The sequence below is a fragment of the Sceloporus occidentalis genome, unplaced genomic scaffold (genome assembly GCF_023333645.1).
Source record: "Sceloporus occidentalis isolate IW3139 unplaced genomic scaffold, rSceOcc1.0.p SCAF_39, whole genome shotgun sequence".
Taxonomy (NCBI): Eukaryota; Metazoa; Chordata; class Lepidosauria; order Squamata; family Phrynosomatidae; genus Sceloporus; species Sceloporus occidentalis.
The window spans coordinates 2,148,068-2,171,371 of NW_028317019.1; the positions used below are offsets into that span (position 1 = coordinate 2,148,068).

General features: G+C 41.0%; 2 protein-coding genes across 2 annotated transcripts in view; both read right to left on the minus strand.

Annotated features, from left to right (window-relative positions):
* Positions 1 to 9,932, minus strand: part of LOC149290396 (uncharacterized) — a 186,141-nt gene extending 176,209 nt beyond the window's left edge. Inside the window, exon 1 of the mRNA XM_089489269.1 lies at positions 9,769 to 9,932. Coding sequence (XP_089345395.1) covers positions 9,769 to 9,843 — 75 coding nt within the window. The 5' untranslated portion in view covers positions 9,844 to 9,932. The remainder of the gene's footprint in view (positions 1 to 9,768) is intronic.
* On the minus strand, positions 2,748 to 4,130 carry LOC149290397 (uncharacterized). The gene is made up of 2 exons (XM_089489290.1): positions 4,127 to 4,130; positions 2,748 to 4,017 (listed from the first exon to the last, which is right to left on the minus strand). The coding sequence occupies exons 1-2, from the start codon at positions 4,128 to 4,130 to the stop codon at positions 3,377 to 3,379; spliced, it is 645 nt and encodes a 214-aa protein (XP_089345416.1). The 3' UTR covers positions 2,748 to 3,376.
* Positions 9,933 to 23,304: the final 13,372 nt, after the last annotated feature.

Here is a 23,304-nt window from a genome sequence, read left to right on the forward strand (position 1 = left end):
AATCCCTTTATTAATGCATTTATTCATTTACAGGTATTCATTTAGGGATTTATGCCATAAGGGTTATAGGTTTAGGTTTAAATTAGAGTTAAGATAGATGGGATTTATGGTGGGTTAAAATAATATGTTTTATTATGTGCTTTAACAGAAGATACTATAAAGAGGTAGGGAGATAATGGCTAAAGAATGTGCTTCTTTGCTAGGACTGGAATGTGTGGGAATCATCCTTGTAACAGAGGCTTGATTTTAAAAGACTGGTCTCTGTAAAAGGAGGAGGAACATAGAGAGTTATTGGTAGTTTTATATTGTATTATGTTGTTATGGGTTTATGCTTATTATATTTTCATATGGTATCATATTACATTGGGATTGATGGGGTTTCATATTATATATATATATATATATAGTTAATCATGAATCCTGGATGGAAGAACACTGCGCGGGAACAGGCTATCCAATTAATTAGCTTTATTGGTTAATGGGGTGGGGTTAATTGATATGGTTATAAAAGTGATATGTTTATACTTTCATTCCTGACAAAAAAAGTCACTTCTATTGCATTTATCTTCAATACAAGCTGTTCCTTTTTCAAAGTATTGCCTTTTGTGTTGGAAGAGGGGCTGCAATTAGGGGCCTGACAAATATCTATCTCCCCTTCCATTCACCCTGCTATCCCAACATAGTCAAATGGAATCCAGGTAAAACGGAGGTACTTGTAAGATGGACTTTAATCTGGGAATGGAGTTATATCAGCCAGTTCTGGATGGGGTCACACTTCCCCTGAAAGGCTCTGTCTGCAGTTTGGGAGTGCTCCTGGGTTCATAACTTCCTCTGATGGCTCAGGTGGATGCAAAGGTCAGGAGCACTTGTTATCAGTTTCGGCTGATATGCCAACTGTGCCGCTTCCTGGAGCAGGGAGACTTTGAAACAGTAGTACATGCGCTGGTCACCTCTCGGCTAGACCTCTGTAACGCACTCTACATGGGGCTACCCTTGTGCCAAGTTCAGAGACTTCAATTGGTACAGAATATGGCAGCCAAGTTGGTTATGGGCACTTCTAGAACTGCCCACATTACAACGGTTCTTAAATCCCTCCACTGGCTGCCCATTCGTTTCCTGACAAGATACAAAGTATTGGTTTTAACCCGTAAAGCTCTCCATGGCTTGGGTCCTGACTATTTGAGGGAGAGCCTCCTCCCATACAATCCATCCTGAGACTCAGGTCCTCTGGGAAGAACCTGCTACAACTCAAGAAGACCAGACTTTCAGCAGTGACCCAGAGGTCCTTCTCACCAGCTGTACCCAGGCTCTGGAACGACCTCCGGATGAGATCCGTCATATTTCGACCTTGGAAGCCTTTAGGAAGGCTATTAAGACAGATCTCTTTGGCAAGCCTTTCCAGACTAGATTAGATCTATTGAATGCCTCTCCCTCCCCCTGACCCTTACCCTTGCCATTGTTACTGTTATGGAAATTGTTATTGATGTATCGTTCCTGCCCTCCCCTTTCACCTTCAGAAAACAATCCAATTCTTGCCCGAAAATACTTTTTTATTGTATTGTGTTTTGGATGTTTTACATTTTCTTGCTGTTTATTAGCTTTTTAGAGGTTGATTAATACTTCTTATAATTGGGGGGAGGGTTGGGAGTTTTGGAATTTTAATTGTATTTCTGAAATTGTATGTTATTTTATTACTGTAATCCGCTTTGATTCCTTTGAGAAAAGGTGGAATATAAATAAATAATAATAACAACATCCCTTCAAGGGGCTCTAATGCCCTTTCACTATGCTCCCAGAACCGGGGGGGGGGGGTGTTTCTGGGGCTGTGGGTCTCTCTCTTGGTCCTCCTCTGCAGGGTTGTTGTGAAGGAAAAGGTAAGTATGTGAGGGGGGTGCCCAATCCAGATCCTGTGAGCCTCTAAACCTAGTTCCCAGGTTGCCAGGGGATTGCCAGAGCTTTGAGGGCCTCTGTCTCCCTTCTCTTGGCTTTGGCCTAGATTTTAGCTCTTCTCCCCCACCCCAGACACCTGTCCCCCAGGACTCCAGAGAAAACTTCTCTCCCCCCCCCAAAAAAAAATGTTGCTTCCAATGCTATTGAACCCTATCCTGTGTGATGCTTTCTATTTGGCACAAAACCCTTCTCCAAATGAGGCATCAGAAAGGTCTCTCCTCTGCCCCAATTTCCAGGAGGGAGGGAGCTCTCTCCAAGGGTCCCCCCTGCCCCCTTTTAACATAATAACCCCCCAAACACCTGGGCCCTAAGGAATCTCCTGAGGAGGGGGCAGGGAAGGAAAGAGGGAGAGGAGGCCTGGCAGGACCGCTGCCTTTCTTTGGAGGAAGAAGAGGGGCTTCCTTCCTTCTAATAACCCCCAAGTGTCCCCCAGAAGATGCTCCAGCCATTCCTCTGAATCAACAAGGGTTCTCCCCACTTTCCTACCTCCCTCAGAACAGACTGTGAGGGCAGCAATGGCTTCAGGGTCTGAGACTGCGCATGAACAGATGCCCCCAAAGGCCCCTCCTCAGCATGCGCAGGGATTGCCAGGGCAAAGCTGCTGTTACTTATTCCGCTGGCGGCCTTTGCGGGAAAGGAAGGTATGCGCTGGGGGGTCAGCAGCCTCCCCTTCCTTCCCTCCTTTCTTCCTTTGAAGAGACTGCAATGGAGCCCAAGGTGCAGAGCTGGACTCAGGAGGGAAAGTCAGGAAAGGAAGGCTCTGATTTAGAAATATAGCTGCCCCTGTGTATCCTGTATGTTTGTGTGTGTATTTGCCTCTGCTGGGCAATGGAGCTGAGGACTGAGTAGAGAAGAAAGGTTCAGTTTGGGCAAATTCAGAACTTCAGTGCATCAAAGAGTCCAGTGTGTTGAAATACCAAAGAACTTTATTGAGAAAACATAGAAATTCAGTTTTTAATCCAGAACTGCCCACTCCAATCCAAACAATATATTAAAACCCCCAAACCTAAAATATCACACTCTTCCAAATGTAGCCCCCACCTCCAATTCTCACAGTCTATGCCCCTCAGGTAACAAGGCCCCCTTTGCCATTCCCACAAACTAGCCCTTTCTTTTAATACCGACCTCCAACTTTCTTCAGCCAACATCCCACAAATTCCAAAAGCTATCATTCCCATAAGTCATATATAACAACTCCCAGCCCCCCCAACTACCTAACCAATACCACGACCCACAATTTACAACCCAAGGTAATTATCTACATATACTGTTACCAATAAAAACCCAAACTTAACAAAATACAACCTTAAAACATAGACATATAGATAGACAAAGCTTACAAACAAAATCACAAAGGCCTTTCCTTAGCACCACTTGAATGAAAATATATATTTTTATATTCCTTATTGACAAAAAGAATATTAGTTCACTGTTGGGATTTGTGTGGCTTCTCTCCCTTGTGGACTTTCTGATGTGTCACTAGATTTGACCTCTGAGAAAAACATTTCCCACAATGCTGGCATTTGTATGGCTTCTCTCCTGTGTGGACTCTTTGATGCATGACAAGGACTGACTTGTAGGCAAAACAATTCCCACAATGCTGGCATTTGTATGGCTTCTCTCCTGTGTGGACTCTCTGATGTTTCACTAGGTCTGACTTCGAATAAAAACATTTTCCACAATGCTGGCATTTGTATGGCTTCTCTCCTGTGTGGACTTTCTGATGCTTCACTAGGTCTGGCTTCTGAGAACAACATTTCCCACAATGCTGGCATTTGTATGGCTTCTCTCCTGTGTGGACTCTCTGATGTGTCACTAGGATTGACTTCCGAGAAAAACCTTTCCCACAATGCTGGCATTTGTATGGCTTCTCTCCTGTATGGACTTTCTGATGCCTAACTAGGACTGACTTTGAAGAAAAACCTTTCCCACAATGCTGGCATTTGTATGGCTTCTCTCCTGTGTGGACTCTCTCATGATTCAAATGTTTTTCTGTAAAGAACGACAATGACAGATAAGACTGAAAATCAGAGTTAAGAGAGGAGGGTGTTACCCCACAATTTAGCCCTCATTAACCCCTCCTTATTAGAGATGAAATTAAGAAAGTTGCTGTAAGTAACCCAAGCATGACCCTGCTGCTTATGCCCCTAAATCCATGTACTGATCGTATTCTTACTCATAGGAGCTAGCAAAGAATGGGGACTGCCTTGAGGGAATCAGTGGAAGCAGATAGTCAAAGGACTGTTGCAAAAATATTCTATTAACCATGTGCAAAAATACTTTGATTGACAGGTGTCATCATATCCTGTGAGACTGCCATTGAGTCCCGAGTCAGAGCCAAGACATGATGCAAGCTAACTGCAGAGGTTCCTTCATGCTGTTTAGCACCAGGAGATGACTCACAATCAATACAGTATTCAGCTCACATACGGATTGGTGTGGATTGCACTGGAGTTGTATGTACAAGAGATGGTGAAATTGATGGAAGTCGGAGAGGAGAGCTTGCAAATATTTGTATTATTTTGCAACTAAAGAGAGAAATTCTCCAAGGATTTCAATGAAATCAACTGTGTTTTTGACTTATTTTTCAGTGTGGAAAGTGGTCAGTGCATTGCTAATATCTATATCTGGACATTGGCTTCTGTACTCTGCTATGTTATTGTTGCGCTGTATCTGGGAGCGTCACCCTCGGATTGTGCTGTATATTGGCTTTTCAACGCGATTGGATTTCATAGCCAAGATGGATCTGAGAGCCAGTGTGCTAATCCTTTTTTTCTAAGATATTTGTACCAAGCAACCATTGCATTCAATTTGGTTTCAGACCATTCTTCCCCCCAGGAAACATTCTAAATCGATTTAAACCTTTTTGAACACTCGGTTTCTGCCCTCAAGCAACAATTACAGTATAAATATCTGCCCTGGATGGCTGTTCTTTGACGTCAGTCCAATTACAGACAGACAGTCTGTTGGTTTACATGGTTAAGAATCTCAGTGTTCTCGCCAACCCCACTTGTCACAGGAGCTCCTGACTTCTCTTCCCATTTTGAACCCTCAGCAATTGGAATCCAGATCCGCCTAAGTAAAGTATTACCATTATGAAAGTCTTACATCTCTTGACCACTCCCAATTGTTGTCTAGTTCTTCTGCATGTGTGTGAATGCTTACGTGTGTGTGTGTTTTGCTTTTCCCCTAAATAAAATATAAAAACCTATTTCAAATGCATTTGGAGTTCTGTGTGCTTCCGGGCCTGGTATAGTTGGGCTGAATCCCGAGGTCACTCTTGCCCCAACCAAACTATATCTCTCTTTTCAGCTAAGTACTAAATTCCCCTAAAAGCATTGCACTTGCGGGTGTCCTACCCAAATGCCAGCATTTGGGATAACAAAGGGCCTCTGGAATCAACAATGGACCTAAGCAAACTCAGTTTGGACAAAAACATTAGAGAAAAAGGAATTTTTGTGTCACCTTTCCTCTCTTCATAGACATTGCTGATAACTGCTATATGGAGCGCCTTAATATCCCTGAAAACAAGGGCCTGAGCCGTGTTCTCACCAGTTCACTCAATCCAGTTCTTAAAATCTGTCCGGTTGGTGGCTGCCTCCCAATCCCCAAGGCCTCCCTCCTGGCCCTTCCCAGAGGTCCCTTCCTATCCGCACAGAGCTAAGTGATCCTGGCTTTGCTCCTGGGTCCCAGAGGCCTGGTCCCCTTCCCTTTCTCCCTCCTCTCTCCAACCTTCCCTCTTGCCATCTGCACTGCTTCAGCATGTCACCTTCAGCATCTCTCCCCTCCCTTTCTATTTTTCACATTCCCTCCATCTCTCTATCACGGACAGAAACACAGAGTGTGTGTGAGGCATAAAAGGGACACTTTGAGGCCCATTTGTTGAGAAAGGCAGGATGTACAATATACAAATAATGTATTAGGAAAGGCAGAACAAGGGGGCTGGGACCTGGCTTCCAATTTTGGTGAGGGTCAAATGCCAGAGAGGAGCCTTAAAACAGCTTTAAGACATCTTCAAGACTGGGATGGATTACTGTTGGGGATGGGGGGGGGTGACATTGCCTCCCAGGGGATCTGAGAGGCAATCCCACATTGTGTCACCTAAAAATATGGAATAATTGTATGATTATACAGTCTGTTTACAGTGGATCGAAGAATGGATATTATTAAGATATAAGTTATTAGAAATGGAAAACACAAAAAGGTTTGGATATCATGCCTTCTTGTGGCATGACAAAATAATAATAATAATAATAATAATACGATTTATTTATAAACCGCTATTCCAAATAGATCATAGCGGTGTACAAGAAAATGATAAAACAGTACAAGAAAAAATCTGCAATAGATATATAAAACTAATAAAACATTACAATTATGGATAAAATACACATTAAGATACACTGTATCTTCAGGCTAGCCTCTGATGACACTGACCAGCCTGTTCTCTCCCTCAACGGCCGAAATGAAATGAAAGCTAATACTGTACAGATTTTTGCCATCACTTTACAAGAAATTCATTGTTTAGAGTAGGGGTTAAAGTTAAAAAACAATTTTATAGTCAGATACCATCATGGGTCTCTATTCAAGAAGCTTTCTATAGAAGAACAAAAATGGAGGGTCAGAAATAGTTAACATACAGGGACCTGTTAACAACAGAAAAAATTGTTTAATAATGAAACCTAGCAATGAGAGAGAGAACAAGATTAATAAGAATTGGTTTCTGTTTAGACAAATGTTTGAAAGATATAAAATTGATTTTAAAAAGAGCATGGTCTTACAGATAAGAAAAATGAAATGGATGCTATAATCTTTGATGATAATTGGGAACATAGTTCAAAATATTACAAATTACTGAAGCAAAGGAATTTGGAACAGGAAAGTGTGAAGCATTGTATGATAAAATGGGCAAAGGACACAAAAAATACGATAGAAATTGACCTATGGGAAAAATCTTGGCGAGATACTAATTCTTTCACACTTTGCCAAAATCATCAAGAAAATTATATTAAAATGATGTATTGCTGGTATATATCTCCAGATAAACTAAGCAAAATGTACAAGAATGGAAGCGGTAGTTGTTGGAAATGCAGTAAACAAAGAGGAACTTTTTACCACTTTTGGTGGAAGTGTACAGAAGTGGGGAAATACTGGGGGGAAATACACACTTTGATGTCAAACATTACCATTTGGTCCTTTATTATTTTTATTAATTAAAAATAATATTAGAAAAATGATTATTAGAAAAAGAAGTGGAAAAAATATAGACGTATTATTTTATATATGGTTACAATAGCTAGAATTGTTTATGCAAGTTCCTGGAAAGCGAAAAGAATTCCAACTGAAGATGAGTGGATAAATAAATTAGAAGAAGCAATGGAGATGGATATATTGACTGCATCGCTAAAGGATCTGGATAAGGAAAAGATAAAAAGGGAATGGGAATGCCTAAAAAATTTTGAAGTAAAAAACTTTTTATTTGAAGATGTATACCTAGGAGATATGATATGGTTAGTAATGTAAAATATGAATTTACTTTGAGGAAGCCACGATATATACAGTATTAGAATTAAATAGTATAATGTTTTAGATTTACATAGTTGTTATTTTTTAATGTTTGTTTTGTCTTGTGGTTTGGTATTGAAACCAACTTTTCATGTACGTTTGTTTATGTGCTTGCAATGTTTGTAATGTGATGTCTGTTATTAATAAAATTTAAAAAATAAAATAAAAATATGGCATAATGTTTTGCCCCTCAATATCCCACAGCATCCCTTTGGGGAAGTGGAGGCCATTTTGCCACTGTTGGGCCCTCTCTGAGCCATTGCAGGGCCAAGGGAGGCCATCTCCCCACAAAGCCTCTCCAGATCCTCAAAAGGCTGGAAGAGGGGCCACAAAAGCCAGGAAACCTGCTCAGGAATGGGCTGAGGACCATTTAGGTGCAAAAAGCATTAATCTCCATGGATCCTTCCCACAACATTCCAGAATTGGCAGTTTAGGATTGGATATTTAGAATCCTTACAAAGTGGAGAACAATAGTGCCTCACTAAAACTAGACATTCCAAGATTCCACAGGAAGTTGTTATGACAATTAAATTACGTTTGAAAGGGAACTAGGAATGGTAGTAGAGTACAAGTTGAACATGTGTCAACAGTGTGATGCAGCAGCTAAAAAAGCCAATGTGATCCTAGGCTGTATTATTAGGAGTATAGTGTCAAGATCAAGGGAAGTAATAGTGCCACTCTATTCTGTTTTGGTCAGGGCTCACTTGCAATAATCCTGTGTCCAGTTCTGGGCACCACAATTCAAACAGATGTTCAGAAGCTGGAGCATGTCCTGAGTAAGGAAACCAAAATGGTGAATGGTGTGGAAACCATGCTCTCTGAGGAATGACTTAGGGAGCTGGGTATGTTTAGCTTTGAATAGAGAAGGTTAAGAGTGGATATGACAGCCCTGTTCAAATATTTGAAGAGATGTCATATTCAGGATGGAGCAGGCTTGCTTTCTGCTACTCCAGAGAAAAGGACATGGAACAATGGATGCAAGCCACAGGGACAAGAGATTCCACTTAAGCTTTAGGAGGAACGTCCTGATAGTAAGAGCTCTTCAAAAGTGGAATATACTCCCTCAGAGTTTGGTGGAGTCTCTTTCTTTGGAGGTCTTTAAACAGAGGCTGGATAGCCATCTCTCAGGGGTGCTTTGAATGTCTATTCCTGCATGGCAGAAGATTGAACCAGATGGTCCTTGTGATCTGTTTCAACTCTTTGATTCTACAATTCTAAAGTGGAATCATAACGCTCTGACAGTGAATTATGAAAGGGCCTTCACTCTTCACAGGAAGGGCAATGGATTCAGGTTCCTTACCCAAAGATGCCACATTGTCATAATTCTCCATCATTACAGAACTGTACATCAGTCTCTGTTTCTTCGTTAACAGTTTCCATTCCTCCTCAGTGAAATATACAGCCACATCTGCAAAGGTCACCTGAAACAGAAAATAGCCCTCATCCAGAAAATGACTAAACAAAAGGGGAGGAAAGCACATGATGCATTGCAAATATTATTTCATCACTTCAGAATTCAGTCCAGGAAATAAACTTTAAATTCTGCAAGAAAGCAAAAAGCTACAGCCTTTGAGATCCAGTTTGTCTCAAATCCTTTCAATATAATATTTAATATGATAAACAATATAATTTAGGCCATTTCTGGAATATTATTGTTTGATTAAGATATTGACTATCCCAACATGTATAGTACATTTAGTCACCAATGAATCATTTAGCCATAGCTCACCTAATTTCAGAGGCAAATTTCATTTTTTAAAAGAAGTTCTGGGGAGTACTCTGGGCTTCAGGGCCACTGGGCCCACACTCAATTTAGGTCCAGAGATATTCTTCCATATCCCCCAGCATTTCACAGATTGGGAAAGGAAGACACATGTGGACAAGCAACACCAGAAGGGGATCAAGATGGCCAAAGCTCTTAATGATACAGATCACATAAGCGAGGAAGGGTCCAGCAGTTTGCTTTTGGCTCCGACTCCTGGCAAGGGCAAGACCCTGCTGCCTTCTCTCCTCCCCTCTCCCCTCTTTTGAGTTGATGGGGTGCACATATCTTTTGAACTTGACCTGAGGACAAGGGGGAAAGTGGGAGGAGGAGAGAGAAATAGGACATTTTCAAAGCCCCTGAAAAAATAAGGTGACAGAGGATTGACCCGGACTCTCTCTGCTAAACTGGGACAGTAGGTTCTCCACTTGCTTTCATGAGCCAGCCCAGCAGTGACACAGATGAAACGAATAGTCAGGATGGCAACTTACCAAAGAGCTGTTGTATCTCAGCAGCCTCTTTCTGTTGGAGCCCAACTCCCTCGGCTTGGCCTCTGTGTCGGCCATCAGGTGCGCAGGGGGTCCTGGTGGCCCTGCACTGGGTCACTTCCAGCAAGAGAGGCCCCAAAGCCTTGTACAAGGAGGCCAAGATGTAGGTCCTGAGAAAAGAGACCAGGGTTAGGATTGGCTTGGCAAGAAACCCTGCAGCACTCAAAGACACAGAGAACAGCATCCTGCTGGTGACATACGCAGGTGACATATGCCTCCTTTGGGCTGATGCAGAGGTGTGTATCCCCTTCCTCCCTCTGTACCAACCAAAGCCCCCTGGACCTAGCATAGATTCACTGCAGCTCCCCTACACAACAGATACTCCATGCCTTCTTAGAGTAAAGGGGAAATAGGGGATGATGAATTGGAGAGGGCCCTTGTTATGTCCCTGTAGCTAGATGTGAAATGAGTGCATCATAAACAAACAAACAAACAAACAAATAAATCATCTGCTGAAACCTCCAGAGGTCCCCAGTGATTTTCTCCAGCATCAGCCCCTTTCCCAAGAAGGCTGCATCCGCGCTATAGAAACAAGGCACTCTCAAACCGCTTTAATACTCAGTGCTATGGAATCCTGGGATTTTACCTTTGGGACACTTAGCCTTCTCTGCCAAAGAGCTCTCATGCCACAACGAACTACAAATCCCAGGAATCCACAGGATTGGAGCCAGGAGAGTTAATGCGGTTTCGAATTGGATTATTTCTGCAGTGCAGATACAGCATGAGCTGGTTTTATAATGGTAGAAGCATCCAATTCTTGTTTTTACCCTCCTAATAATGGATTTCCTTTAAAAAAATAAGTAGGTTTTTTTAGTTTCTAATCCTTATCTTTGTTGTTCTTGTTGTTTGTTTGTATCTTTGTTTGTTTCATTCTTGGTAATATGGGTTATTCTGGTCTGTCTCCTTACTTCTTCCATGAAAATCTCTTAAAAAGAAAACTGGGGAGATTTTAAAAACCTCCCAAAGGAGCCACTTTTGGCCTTTTTTGGGGGACTAGCCTTCTCTTAGAAGCCAAAGCCCAATGTTTGTGAAGAATAAGAATAAGGCTTATATTAAAACTATCCTCCCATTTCTGATCCCTTTTAAAACCCATGTTCCCCAGAAGGAGCAGAGCTGTGTAATAAGAAAACCCTCTCAGAAAAGACACACAAGAGACACACAAAGAGACACACTTCCTTCCTTTTGGCCCAAGGAGCCTGGCCTCCTTCTCTCTCTGGAGCCTCAGGAGAGAAAGAGAAGCCTCTGTTCAACTGAGGCTCAGAGAAGGTTCTGGAACATTATTCCCCACAGTCACAAGCAGCACAAAATGGCCGCTGGAACACTAAATGGCTGCCTCTCCCTCAGCATTTGGCAGATGGCAGTTGTAGGCCTTCAGGGAACCCAAAGGCTGAAAGGGCCCCAAAGTTGGAAGGGTCCTCAAACAGGATTTCCAAACCTTAACAATATCTAAAATGCCAAACCAAAAGAACATTCCCAGAGTTCCATAGCACTGAGCCATGGCCATTACAGTGGTGCAGAACAAGAAGGCCCAGCGATGGTGGCATTAATGATGATTAAGGTCTGGCAGCAGCTCCATCCTCCCCCAAGGCCTGACATCATCATCATCATCATCATCATCATCATCATCATCATCATCATCATCATCATCATCGCTACAGCATGAGAGCCACCATTAATAGCATTGAAATCCCCTTTGGGGAGTCATACTCTCCCTCCTTCAGAGAGAGTGGGCCTTGCCTAGAAGGACTGCTGGGCCTCCTTCCTCCCCACCTTAATGGCAGTGGCCAAAGAGAAGCAGCACCAGCAGTAGACCCAAGCCAGGCCCAGGCAGCCCTCAGGGCAGCAGTGAAGCCTAGTGGTTCCAGGCCTTGTCTCTCTGCTGTAGCTTCACTCCCCCCCTCTCTTTCCTGTCTCTCTGTCTCCTTCTCCCTCTAAAACCCTGCTCCTTTCTCCTTACTCACTCTTCCGCGCGCAGAGCTAAATAGAGAAGCAGAAGCTCCCCCTCTTTTTGAGGCTGGCCAATGGGGGCAGAGCAGCTGGAAGACCCCACCCCCCCTGCCCCAGACTCACATTTTGTGTTCCACCCTCTTCCAAACCTAGCCCCCACCTCCAATTCCCACAGTCTATGCCCCACAGGTAACAATCCCTCTGAGGCTGAGAGAGTGTGACTTGCCAAGGGTCACCTAAGTCCAAAACACACTGCAACAATAATCCAATCTGAGACCGCTTTAATTGCCCTGGCTCAATGCTAGGGAATTCTGGGAGATGTAGTTTTGTGAGACATTGAGCCTTCTCTGTCAGAGGGCTCCGGTGCCACAATAAACTCCATTTCCCAGGATTCCCTAGCACTGGGCCAGGGCAGTTAAAGCGCTCTCAAAATGGACTATTGCTGCTGTGTGTTCTGGACCTTACCTGGCCGCAAACTGTCCATAGCCTGCAATGCATCTCCTAATTCTGTTGGCAGTCCCTCCCTCCCAACACTTTCTCATGTCCCCCCAAAACCAGCACAAAGCTGACAGATGGAAAGAGGTTTTAAAGCAGCATTTAAATCTGCCATATTTGTTTTTAAAAGACTAAATGTCCCAAATGCTATTATCAGTTTTGTAGCTATTATTACAGAAAGACGCAGAGTGCAAACTCCTCAAGTACCTTTATTTTCTGGAGTGAGATGGGCTTTTCCAACTGACTCACTTTGATGATCTCTGGTGGTCCAAGCAGCCAAACTGCAGCCCTGTAATAATAATAATAATAATAATAATAATAATAATAATAATAATAATAATTTTATACCTCTCTTTTCAGCCAAAAGGCTCTTGTTAATTAGACATTTAGACATTATGGCTCTTAGCCCAACAGACCCTTAAATTCCTTAAATCATGCTGCATTCATCCAGTGAATGATAAAAGGGTTTCCCTTAACCTACACTGGGACCAGTTAAGGAACCTTATTTCTCCTTCTTTACTGATCTTCCCAAGCATCAACTGAGCCAAGACATGTGTAAAAGGAGCGTTGAGTAGTAGATGCTCCAAGGAGATATTTACTATAAATAACAAAATATAACTGAAATATAAGCCATACAAGATATTAAGGGTCTTGCAGGTACAATATTTGTAAGTATATAATATTCAATTCATGCAAGCTATTAAAGAAATAAATAAACCCAAACGTCTAATTCTGAGACTAAGTTCCAAGATCCGCTCTTTAACTCTCTCTCTCGATCTCCAACCGACACAATTCCCCCAACTGTCTCTTGGTCTCTCAGGCCTTATATCTCCTTCTCACGGAAGCTTCCAGAAGAACCTTCATCTTGCTCTCTGATTGGTCAAGAGAGCCTTCCGTAGCAGTGATGTCACTCTGCATTTGCATAAACCTCCCTTTTTCTGCCTGAAGAAGACCTCCATTGACTGGAGCCCAGTCATTACACTTTCCCAAGGCAAGGCTTGCACCTATTTCCCAATGTTGTTCTTGGGGTCTGCGTTCCAGTTGTTTCCAGGTCTTATGGTGACCTTTTTTTTTTTTTAATTTAATTATTTTATTGGTAGAATGAAATTGATACATGTTATTATAATAAATTGATAAAATATTGATTAAATTCACCTTACAATAATATATAAAAAAGACTTTTACATTATATTCCCCATACATATAATATATCCCTTTATATTCCATTCTTTACTACTTTATCTAACTTTACTTCATATTTCTTTTCATCATATATGTTTCATAATTCCCCCCTTCCCCCAAGTGCTCCCCATCCCCTGAGCCTAATATCTTCTTATTACTCTATCTCCAGAATTGTAACTCTTCCTCTGCTGGTAAAACACCTCCTTCTTTTCCTAAAACTTTTTGTACAAATGTTTTCCATATTGCTTCAAAATCATTTCTCTTGATTATTCCTCTTCTAAACTTAATTTCACTAGTTAACTTATCATTAATTGTTATTTGCCAAATCTCTCTATACCAATCTTGCATTTGTAAATCTCCCTGGTCTTTCCACTTTTTTGCTATCATTAATCTCGCCGCTGTTAATAAATTTGTAATTAGATCCTTTATAACTTGGGTGCAGTTAATTTTATCATATAAAGATAATAACGCTATCTTTGGACTAAATTCTAAATCAATTTTTGTTATTTCTTTTATCTCCTCAAATACCATTTGCCAAAATCTCCTTACGGTTCTGCAACCCCACCACATATGCATATAAGTGCCTATCTCTTGACTCCCTCTCCAACATAACCTTGAATAATTCTTATTTATATGACTTAACCTTACAGGCGTTAAATACCATTTCCAAATTATTTTGTAGTAGTTCTCTTTTATTCGTATAGAATAAAATTTTAAATGGCGTTGATTCCAAATTTCCCCCCATTCGTGGTCATTTATTTTTTGTACTAAATCATCCTCCCATGTTGTCTTTAGATAATCTTCTTTCTCATTATATTTTAATAATAATTTATATATTTGACTTGTGACCCCTTTCAAAGTTTCATTTGCCTCTATACTTTCTCTTTGCCTAATCAACTGTTCAAATTTTGTGTATTCTCTAATCTCTCCTATATTTTTCTCATGCTTCTTTGTCCATTGTTCCAATTGAATACAATTATACCAAGTTAATTTTGATCCTTGCAATTTCTCCTTTATTTTCCCTTTCTCCCTCATAGTCTTCATCCATTCTTTTATCCTATATATTTCTTGACCTTTTACTAATTTCTCTACTTCTTCCTTTAAATTTACTGGAAAATTTTTTAGCATTATAACTGGTGTTAAAGGTGAAATAGCTGGCATTAGTTTTTCTTTATTTTTTTTCCAAATTTCTAATATATTCTTTAAAAAGGGGTTTTCTATTTCCTTCATTTCTTTCATAGTAAGTTCTTTAAAAAATATATTTTCCAATGTTTCCTCTATTCCTGTTGTTTCCATCTCTAACCAATCTAATTCCCCTTTCTCTATGATTCCATCTATAATATATCTTCTTTGGTTTGCATTATAGTACAATTTTAAATTTGGGAGACCCAAACCTCCTTCTTTTTGGGGTTTATACCAATATCTTTTATTAATCCTTGCTTTTTTATTCCCATTACAATAGTTATTCACTAATACTTGCCAATTTTTAATTTCAACCTCTGATATTTGTATTGGCAACATCCTAAACAAAAAATTAATCTTAGGCAGAATTTTCATTTTTATTAATGCGATTCTACCGAACCATGATAATTTTATATTTTTATATTCTTCTAATTTCCTTTTAATTTCTATTCTTAATTTTTTATAGTTCTGATCCTCTAATTTGTGTAGATTTTTTGTAATTTTTATTCCTAGATATTTAATTGTATCTTTTACCTTTATATCTATCTTTCCATCCTTTACAAATTCCTGTTCTTCCGTTTTTGGATAATTGAACAACATTAGCTCTGATTTATTCCAATTGACTCTTAGTCCTGTCATTTGTCCAAACTCCTTTAAATGGTTTTTCACATTATTCATTTTTTCCAAGGGCTCTCTAATTGTTAATAGAGTATCATCTGCAAATAAACTTATCTTATTCAATTTTCTCATCCCAATTCCTTCCAGATTTTTATCCTCCCTAATAATATTTGCTAATATTTCAATAATTATTGCAAATAAAACCGGGGAAAGAGGGCATCCTTGCCTTGTTCCTCTAGAAATTGAAATTTGTTCTGTTATTCCATCATTTATTGTTACTACTGCTGTATTATTTAAATATAACTGATCTATCAATCCTCTAAACTTTTCTCCCATACCTAATTTCTTTGACGTTATTTTTAATGCTGGCCATTCCACACAATCAAAAGCTTTATAAATATCTAATGCCATTATTCCTGCTTTCTGCTTTCTTTTCTCTATTATATTTATTTTATTCAGTACTCTTCCTTGCACAAATCCACATTGATCATTTTGAATATATTTATATATAAACTTATTCATTCTTTTTGCCATTATGGCTGTTAATATTTTAGCATCCTGATTGATAAGGGATATAAGTCTGTATGAGCCTGGATCTGACAAATCTTTATCCGGTTTTGGAATCAATATTATCATTGAGTGGTCCCATGATGGTGGGATCCTTTCTCCATTTAAAAGTTTATTGTATAACACTTCTAATTTAGGTATTAAAACCTTTTTAAAAGTTTTATAATATTCTGTTCCTAATCCATCCATTCCTGGTGATTTCCCTCCTTTTAATTTATCTATCACTTCTTCGATTTCTTTTTTCGAAACTGGTTGTTCCATTATTTCTTTATCCTCTTCTTCTATCTTTGTTCTCCAATTTTTCTCTATATATTCCTCAATTTTGTCAATTGAACTATCCCCTGCTGTATATAAATATTTGTAGTACAGTGGTACCCCGGGATACGAATTGCTCGCGTTACGAAATTTCCGGGGTACGAAAAAGTTAAATTGAAAAAAACTGTTCCGGGTAACGAAAGGATTTTCGGGTTACGAAATTCCTTTCGGCGCGTTTCGGCGCGAAATTCAAATCGCGGCTAGCGGCTAGCGGCGGCTAGCGGCTTTCCAGCGCCTTTTCGGGTTGCGAAATTTATCGGGTTACGAACGGCGCCGCGGAACGAATTAAATTCGTAACCCGAGGTAGCACTGTATTCTTCAAATATCTTTATCTTTTCTTTCATCAGCATACATTTTTTCCCTGTTTTGTCCTTTATAACCCCTATCAGATTTTTCTCTTTCTTTTTTTGTGTTAATTTTGCTAACATTTTTGAATTTTTGTTACTATATTCAAAAAACTCCCTCCGTAAATATATCAAATTTTTCTGGATCTGATCTATTTCTATCTTCTCTAATTCCTTTCTTTTCGCTTGCAGCTTTATATATATATTTTTACTTCTATTCTTTATATAATCCTTATTTAATTTTTCAATTTCCGTTTCCAATTTGATTTTTCTCTCTTCCTTTTGTCTCCTTACCTTGCATGTTTCCCTAATACAAATCCCTCTTGCCACTGCTTTCATAGTATCCCATAATAAAGCTTGAGAAATCTCTTTGTTATTAATATCCCATATAACCTGCCATTCTTCCTCTATTTTATTCACTATTTCTTTATTATTAAGTATGCTAGTGTCTAACCTCCATCTTTTTGCTTCTCTATAATCTTTTTTAATTATGAAATCCATGTTTGCTATTCCATGATCTGTAACTTTTATTCCTTCTATTTCACTATTTAATACCCTTGACATCATATTTTTGGATACAAAAATGAAATCTATTCTAGAATAATTTTTATGAACCGCTGAATAGTAAGTATAGTTCTTTTCATCTCCTTTAATCAATCTCCATACATCTTTTAATTCTTTCCTATTCATTATCTTGTTCAAAGGTGTAATCTTATTAAGTCTGTCCCTTATTGTTGGGTCTGATTTATCTTTAACCTTATCCATGACCATATTGAAATCTCCTGCCATAATTGTGTAATCTCCCTGCATATCCTCCATTTCCTTAAATACTTTTTCATAAAATTCCATTTGATTTTCATTTGGAGCATACACATTTACCAACAAGTATTTTTCTCCCCCCATCATTCCTTGCACCAATACAAATCTTCCTTTTTCATCTGACTTAACTTTTAGTATATCAAACCCACATTTCTTAGATATTAAGGTTGCTACTCCTCTTGCTTTAGAAGTACCATATGCTTTTTCATATGTGGCAACCCAGTTCATCTTCAATTCCAACGATCCTGATTTCACTTGGTGCGTTTCCTGAATAAAAAAAATATTTTTTTCAATGGTATTTGAAACATGAAAATATACCTAATGACATAACGTTGGTTTTAATTGTGACTGTCCAAGGCATTGAATTTATTGGGGGGAAGAGAGTTCAGTAAAAGTTTATGGTGGATTTAATGTTGCCCTGCCCTGACCTCTGTTACTTAAAGGATAAATTCTCAGTGGGGAGGAATAACTAACTCTCTTCTCAAGACAGCCAGATGTGAACACGCTGCCCAACTCTAAAACACCATGGAAAGTGCATAGGCTTCTTCTGTACCTTCTCAGTTAGTTCCAGGTTGTCCTCTGATTCTATGAGATCCATGTTCCTGTAGCCATGCCAGTAAGATCGCAGAGGCAAATGTGAGTCATCTTCCAATCCGCATTCAACATCCAAATGGGCTGCTTTGACTCCATCGGTCAGAGAAAACCTGTCCATTTGAACAAAGAGTAGAAAGATCAGCTGGTGCCCCTTTTCCATATTGCGGCTTGTCTCCTAAGGCCAAGAACCTATTGCATAAAAGTGTCCCAGACTCACTTGGCTCCCTTTCTCTGGGCCAGAAAGAATTGTCTGGTTCACGATCGCCGTCTCTTCTTCATTTCACATGATGCCTTTGTCATTCATCTTAAGGCCAGACAATTTTGTGGAGGGACTTTTCTTCTTTCTAAGTCCTTTGTCTGGAGAAGAATATTTTTAAAGTATACGAACAGTCTTAACAAATAAATACAATTTAACCTCAGCAAATTAAGTGAAACTCAGAAGAAGCATCATAGGAAATACCAGGCAGAACTCTCTTCATCATGTAAACCTTTAACAGGTTCGCTAGTGGTCAAGTTGAAGGCAGTTCTTCATTTGTCTGTGTTCAAAGGAGGTTTGTCATAGGCCATCTCCACCATAAAACTGTGGATGAAAAAGCCCACCAGCCTCTATGCCTAGGAAAAGAAATTGAGGGCACATTCCTGGTAGGATTTTTCTTGAACTGCCTCCCAAATAATATGTCTTCTGTGAAAGATTACAAGCCTTGTGTTTCTTAAGGAGCAAAGCTGTGTCTAAGCATTGCCATGGAAGAGGTCCATACATTTCTAAATGGGGTTGAGAAAGTGGAAGGAGACACAGTGTTCTCCTTCTCTCTTCTTGCTTGATCTTGGGGTCATTTAGTGGAGATGGGAAATTCAGGACAGCAAACAAAAACCACATTCACACAGTTCATGTAAACTTTGCCAGACTGGGTCTTCCATATTATTGGGGCATTGAATTTCCTCCAGGTTTTCATCCATGGGGCTGGAGCCCATTTCCAAAATAGAGTCAGCAGCAGAGAGAACTCAGACTAAAAGACAGAGTAGATTCACCAACCCACTAACATGGAAGTCTCCATTCACTACTGTCTATGTGATATAACTCCAAGCCATTGTCCTCCAATGTCCTCTTTCCCTCCCAGTTAACATTTGTAGATTATCCCTTGCAGATCTTGGAAAACGAACTTCCAACCGAAGGAATGGCAGTATCCTTATATTACTAGCATGTGTTCTTTTTTAAGAAATGCTTTTGTTCATTCTTTATTTTGTATCCTAAGCCACCTTGAGACCCACCCATGGGAGAAAGGTGGGATGAAATGTAATAGATAACACAACCATACAGTTCAAGGAATGTACAATAGGAATGAATCAATAAGAAGGATGCTTTCAGGTGAGATTCTTCTACTCTATCCAAAGTTCATTTAATACACAGAAAAGAATCTACAATGTCATCTCCTTCTATCTCCTTTGAAGGTTGACTGATGCATTTCTGCATCATTATATACAACAGTGAAGACTCCACTCTTATGCCCTCTAACTCTGGCTGAATATAATAATAATAATAATAATAATAATAATAATAATAATAATAATTTGGATCCTGCCTTTTCCTGAAAGAATCAAGGCAGGTTACAAGAAAAAGTAATAAAATACAATATGGGTAAAATATACATTTAAAATAATAGCCAAACCCTAACCCTCCCTCCCGCACCCCAGTCCCAATTATAAAGTAAATTATGGTCTTGAACAGACATGCCAAAATAAAGCTGCTTCGTGTCACTTTGGAGGTATGCTGTTCAGAGACACATGCATCTTAAGAAGCCAGAAGCTGCACCAAAGCTGCACTCCAGTCCTTAGACTACAGCATGGCTTTGGCATGGCTTCTGGCCTCTTCGGACACATTCACCATTTAAATGGCATATTTCCAAAGTGACCCGAAGGAGCTTTATTTTGACCTGTCTCTATTGGCTCTAAGTAAGATAGATTACAAAAGGAAAAATGGGCTAAAATTAGGGTGGAGAGGCTGAGAGGAGAATGTCTATCTCTGCAAGGTAGCCGGGGTATCGGTATCAATAACAGTGTCAGTGACAGTGAAAAGCCCTAATCTGGAAAGGCCTGCCGAAAGAGATCCATCTTAACAGCCTTTTTAAAGGCTTCTAAGGTGGTGATGTGATGGATCTCTTCCGGAAGGTCATTCCAAAGCCTAGGAGTGGAAGAAGAAAAGGTCCTCTGGGTTGCTGTAGCCAATCTAGTCTTCTTAGGCTTTAGGAGACTTTTTCCAGTGCGGGAGGATTGTGTGGAAGAAGGCTCTCCTGAAAGTAGTCTGGACCCAAGCCATGTAAGGCTTTAAGATTACAACCAACACCTTGTATCTTGCCCAGACACTAATGGGCAGCCAGTGGAGGGATTTAAGAACCGGTGTAATGTGGGCAGTTCTAGAAACTACAGATTCCATGATTTCACAGGATGTTGCTATAATAATTAAATTAGAACCAGTGTTGCATGCAATGTAGCTTTCTAGAGCACTTGCCTCCGTTCTATAGGAAGGGCAATGGGTCCTTACCCACAGAGGACACATTTTCATAGGTTTCCATCATCACCTCGTTGTACAGAAATTTCTGCTTTGGACCCAAGAGTGGCCATTCCTCCTCTGTGAAGAACACTGGCACATCTGAAAAGGTGATCTGCAATAGAAAATAGCCTTTGCTGAAAGACAGAGGATTGTAAATAACAGCCCCATTGCATCCTAGTCAGTCAAATTCCCAATGGCTCCACTACAAAAAAGGAGGTCTGGACACTAACCTGTCCAGAGGTCTTCTTTCCTCCAGTTTCTTCCACAAAGGAGGAATTGAGGGTCCTTTCTCTTCTCTCCCTTCCTTTGGAAGCATCTTGGTTCTTTCCACACCTGCAGAAAATACATTTCACAGACCACGGAAAGTACAATTCAACAGCGCTAAGGGCAAATCAAACCTGAATCTTCCCTAAATTCAAAATAAATCCTTTGGAAAGCAGGATATAAATTATTGATGATATTATTATTATTATTATTACTATTATTAGTCTCACCTCCAAACCCTCAGAGAGAGAATCTTGTCAATGCCGGAAGACTAAGACAGTTCACTGGGCCTTTCGAGGCGTAGAGACCAGCATCCTTAGCCGGCATGAGGGCGAAGATGGCGTCTGCACAGCGCACTCCCTGATTCTTCCCACATGCCAGTGTGACCCTGCACACTTCACCACATCGCAGGTGACGGCACGGCTTTCCTCTAGCACTACATCCAGATGACGCAGTGCCAAAGGAGTGCGGAAAAGCCACACCATTGGCAGATATGGCACTTTTTCCCCGGCGCAGAAAGGAGCTCCTTTTTGCACCACGGAAAGGCCAGATCAGGGCCACAGCGTAGCCTTATCATAGTGCAAAAAGGAGCTGCAAAAAGCAGCATGTTTGCCATGGTCCTGATCTGGTGCTAAAAGGGGCGGCCTGTACATCCCTTTAATTTCCAGAAAATGGGGCTAGGATTGGAGTCCTAGGGTTGGCCCCAGCCTTCCTCACTCCCAAAGAGGTCAATAGGAGGAGGGCTGGGTGGGACTCATGTGTCTGACTGATATTAATGGGTCTATTTTTTTCTTCCGATAATCTACATAAAATCATAATGTATAGATGGACAGCAATAACAACAACAACCCAATAACAACAACCATAGCAATTGCAATAATTAAATGTCTATATTTAATGTTACCCATTGCCTTCCCCTAAAGCTGAGACAGTGTGAGCTGGGATTCAAACACTGATCTCCAGAGTCGTAGTTCCACTATGCTCAAACCACTATGCCACACTGGCTCCTACAACATGGACATCGTTTCACTGGGCCATTGTATGCCATGGACTTGGCCCAGCTTCCTCATCCATGGAGGTCATTTTAGAAGCCTCCTTCTCCTCCTCCATTTCCAGGCCCAGGTCCTTCTGAATACCCTCCAACTCTCCCAGTTTGGCAGGGACCCTCCCCGGTTCATCCTCTGCCCTCCCACCTTTTCAGATGCTCTTCAAAGGCCACAGTTTCCTCCTCCTGCTGCCATTTCTCCCCTTCTCTTCAGCTCACTGCTATTGCTGCAAACTGAGTCCAAAGGGCAAAAGGAGTCTGCCCTCCATGAAGACAGCCAAGGAGAAAGGAGAAGAGGGGCCCTTCCCAGAGGCTCAGGCAAAAGCAAACAGCCGCAGCCTCTCTTAGTTTGCTTCTCCTTCCTCAGAAAGAACCTTGCAGTCTTAATCATATTCTGAGGTTCCTTGGTCCCTTTGATTCTCTTGGATCCCTCTCCAAAATCTCATGGCCCCACAGAGACTCCCAAGAGAGGAGAGGAGGCCTGGCAGCCGGAGAAGAGGGGAGGAGGAGGGGGGCTTCCTTCCTTCCAGCCCCCAAAGGCTGCCTCCCTACAGAAGACCCTCCAGACCCCCATCCTTGGCTCCAAAATGGGGGCTTTCCCCCTCAGCCATCCTTCTCACAGAGGAACCAAATTTGGGGATCCCCCCTCACCATTTCGAGGCCCCCACCTTCCCCTACCTGCCAAGGAAACCCAGAAGGAGCCCTTCTTCTTCCTAAGCAGCCAACGGTCAAAGCCACCAGCCTTCTAGAACCCTATTCAGGCTCCAAGCCAACCGCCAGCCTTTCCCAGAATTCCATGGTCTCCCTCCTCCCAGCGGAAGAGACTGGGCGACGGAGCAATGGGTGCAAACTCCAGGGAAAGAGAGTTTATTGTCTTAAACTTGTAATTCCAGTTGTGTCCCTTTATGAGGGAGAATGGGATTTTATTATTATTATTATTATTATTATTATCATCAAAAATTATGGTAATTAGCTTCTTGTTCCCAAAACCACAAAGCCTTGTGAAATCTCAAAGACTGTGTTTATCACATGGAGGATTTTGCAGCTCTTTGCAGCTCAGATCCGAAGCCACTGCGGGTCCAACGATGCGAATTCAGGCGGCAACGTTTTGTGTTATCAAACGCAATTGCTTTCTATTGGGGCTCCTTCCGTGGGGCTTCCGCAGTGATTCCAAAGTGACCCCTCATTTTGGTGAAATCCGTAACAAGCGAATGCACAGAAACCGCTTCCAAGCTCACCCCGGTTCCACTCCGAATTGGTCTGGTGTGGAATGCAGCTTTGCTTCTGCTCTGATGCAACACCGCAAAACCCTCAGTTGCAAATTTCCCATGATGCAGGGCTGCAATTCCCCCCCATTTCCTTCCAGTGGTCTTTTCACTTTCAGGGTAACCGAGGGGGGGGAATAGGCAGCCAATGGGAGCGGAGCAAGGTCTAGGGAAAGGGAAGGAGGCCACGGCCCCTCAGGAATGGGGAGCCAATGGGAAAATCACATTAGTCCCTATACACTTCGGTTTTATCAATAAAGAACATTCCTAATACAATGCCGCCCTCTTGTGGAT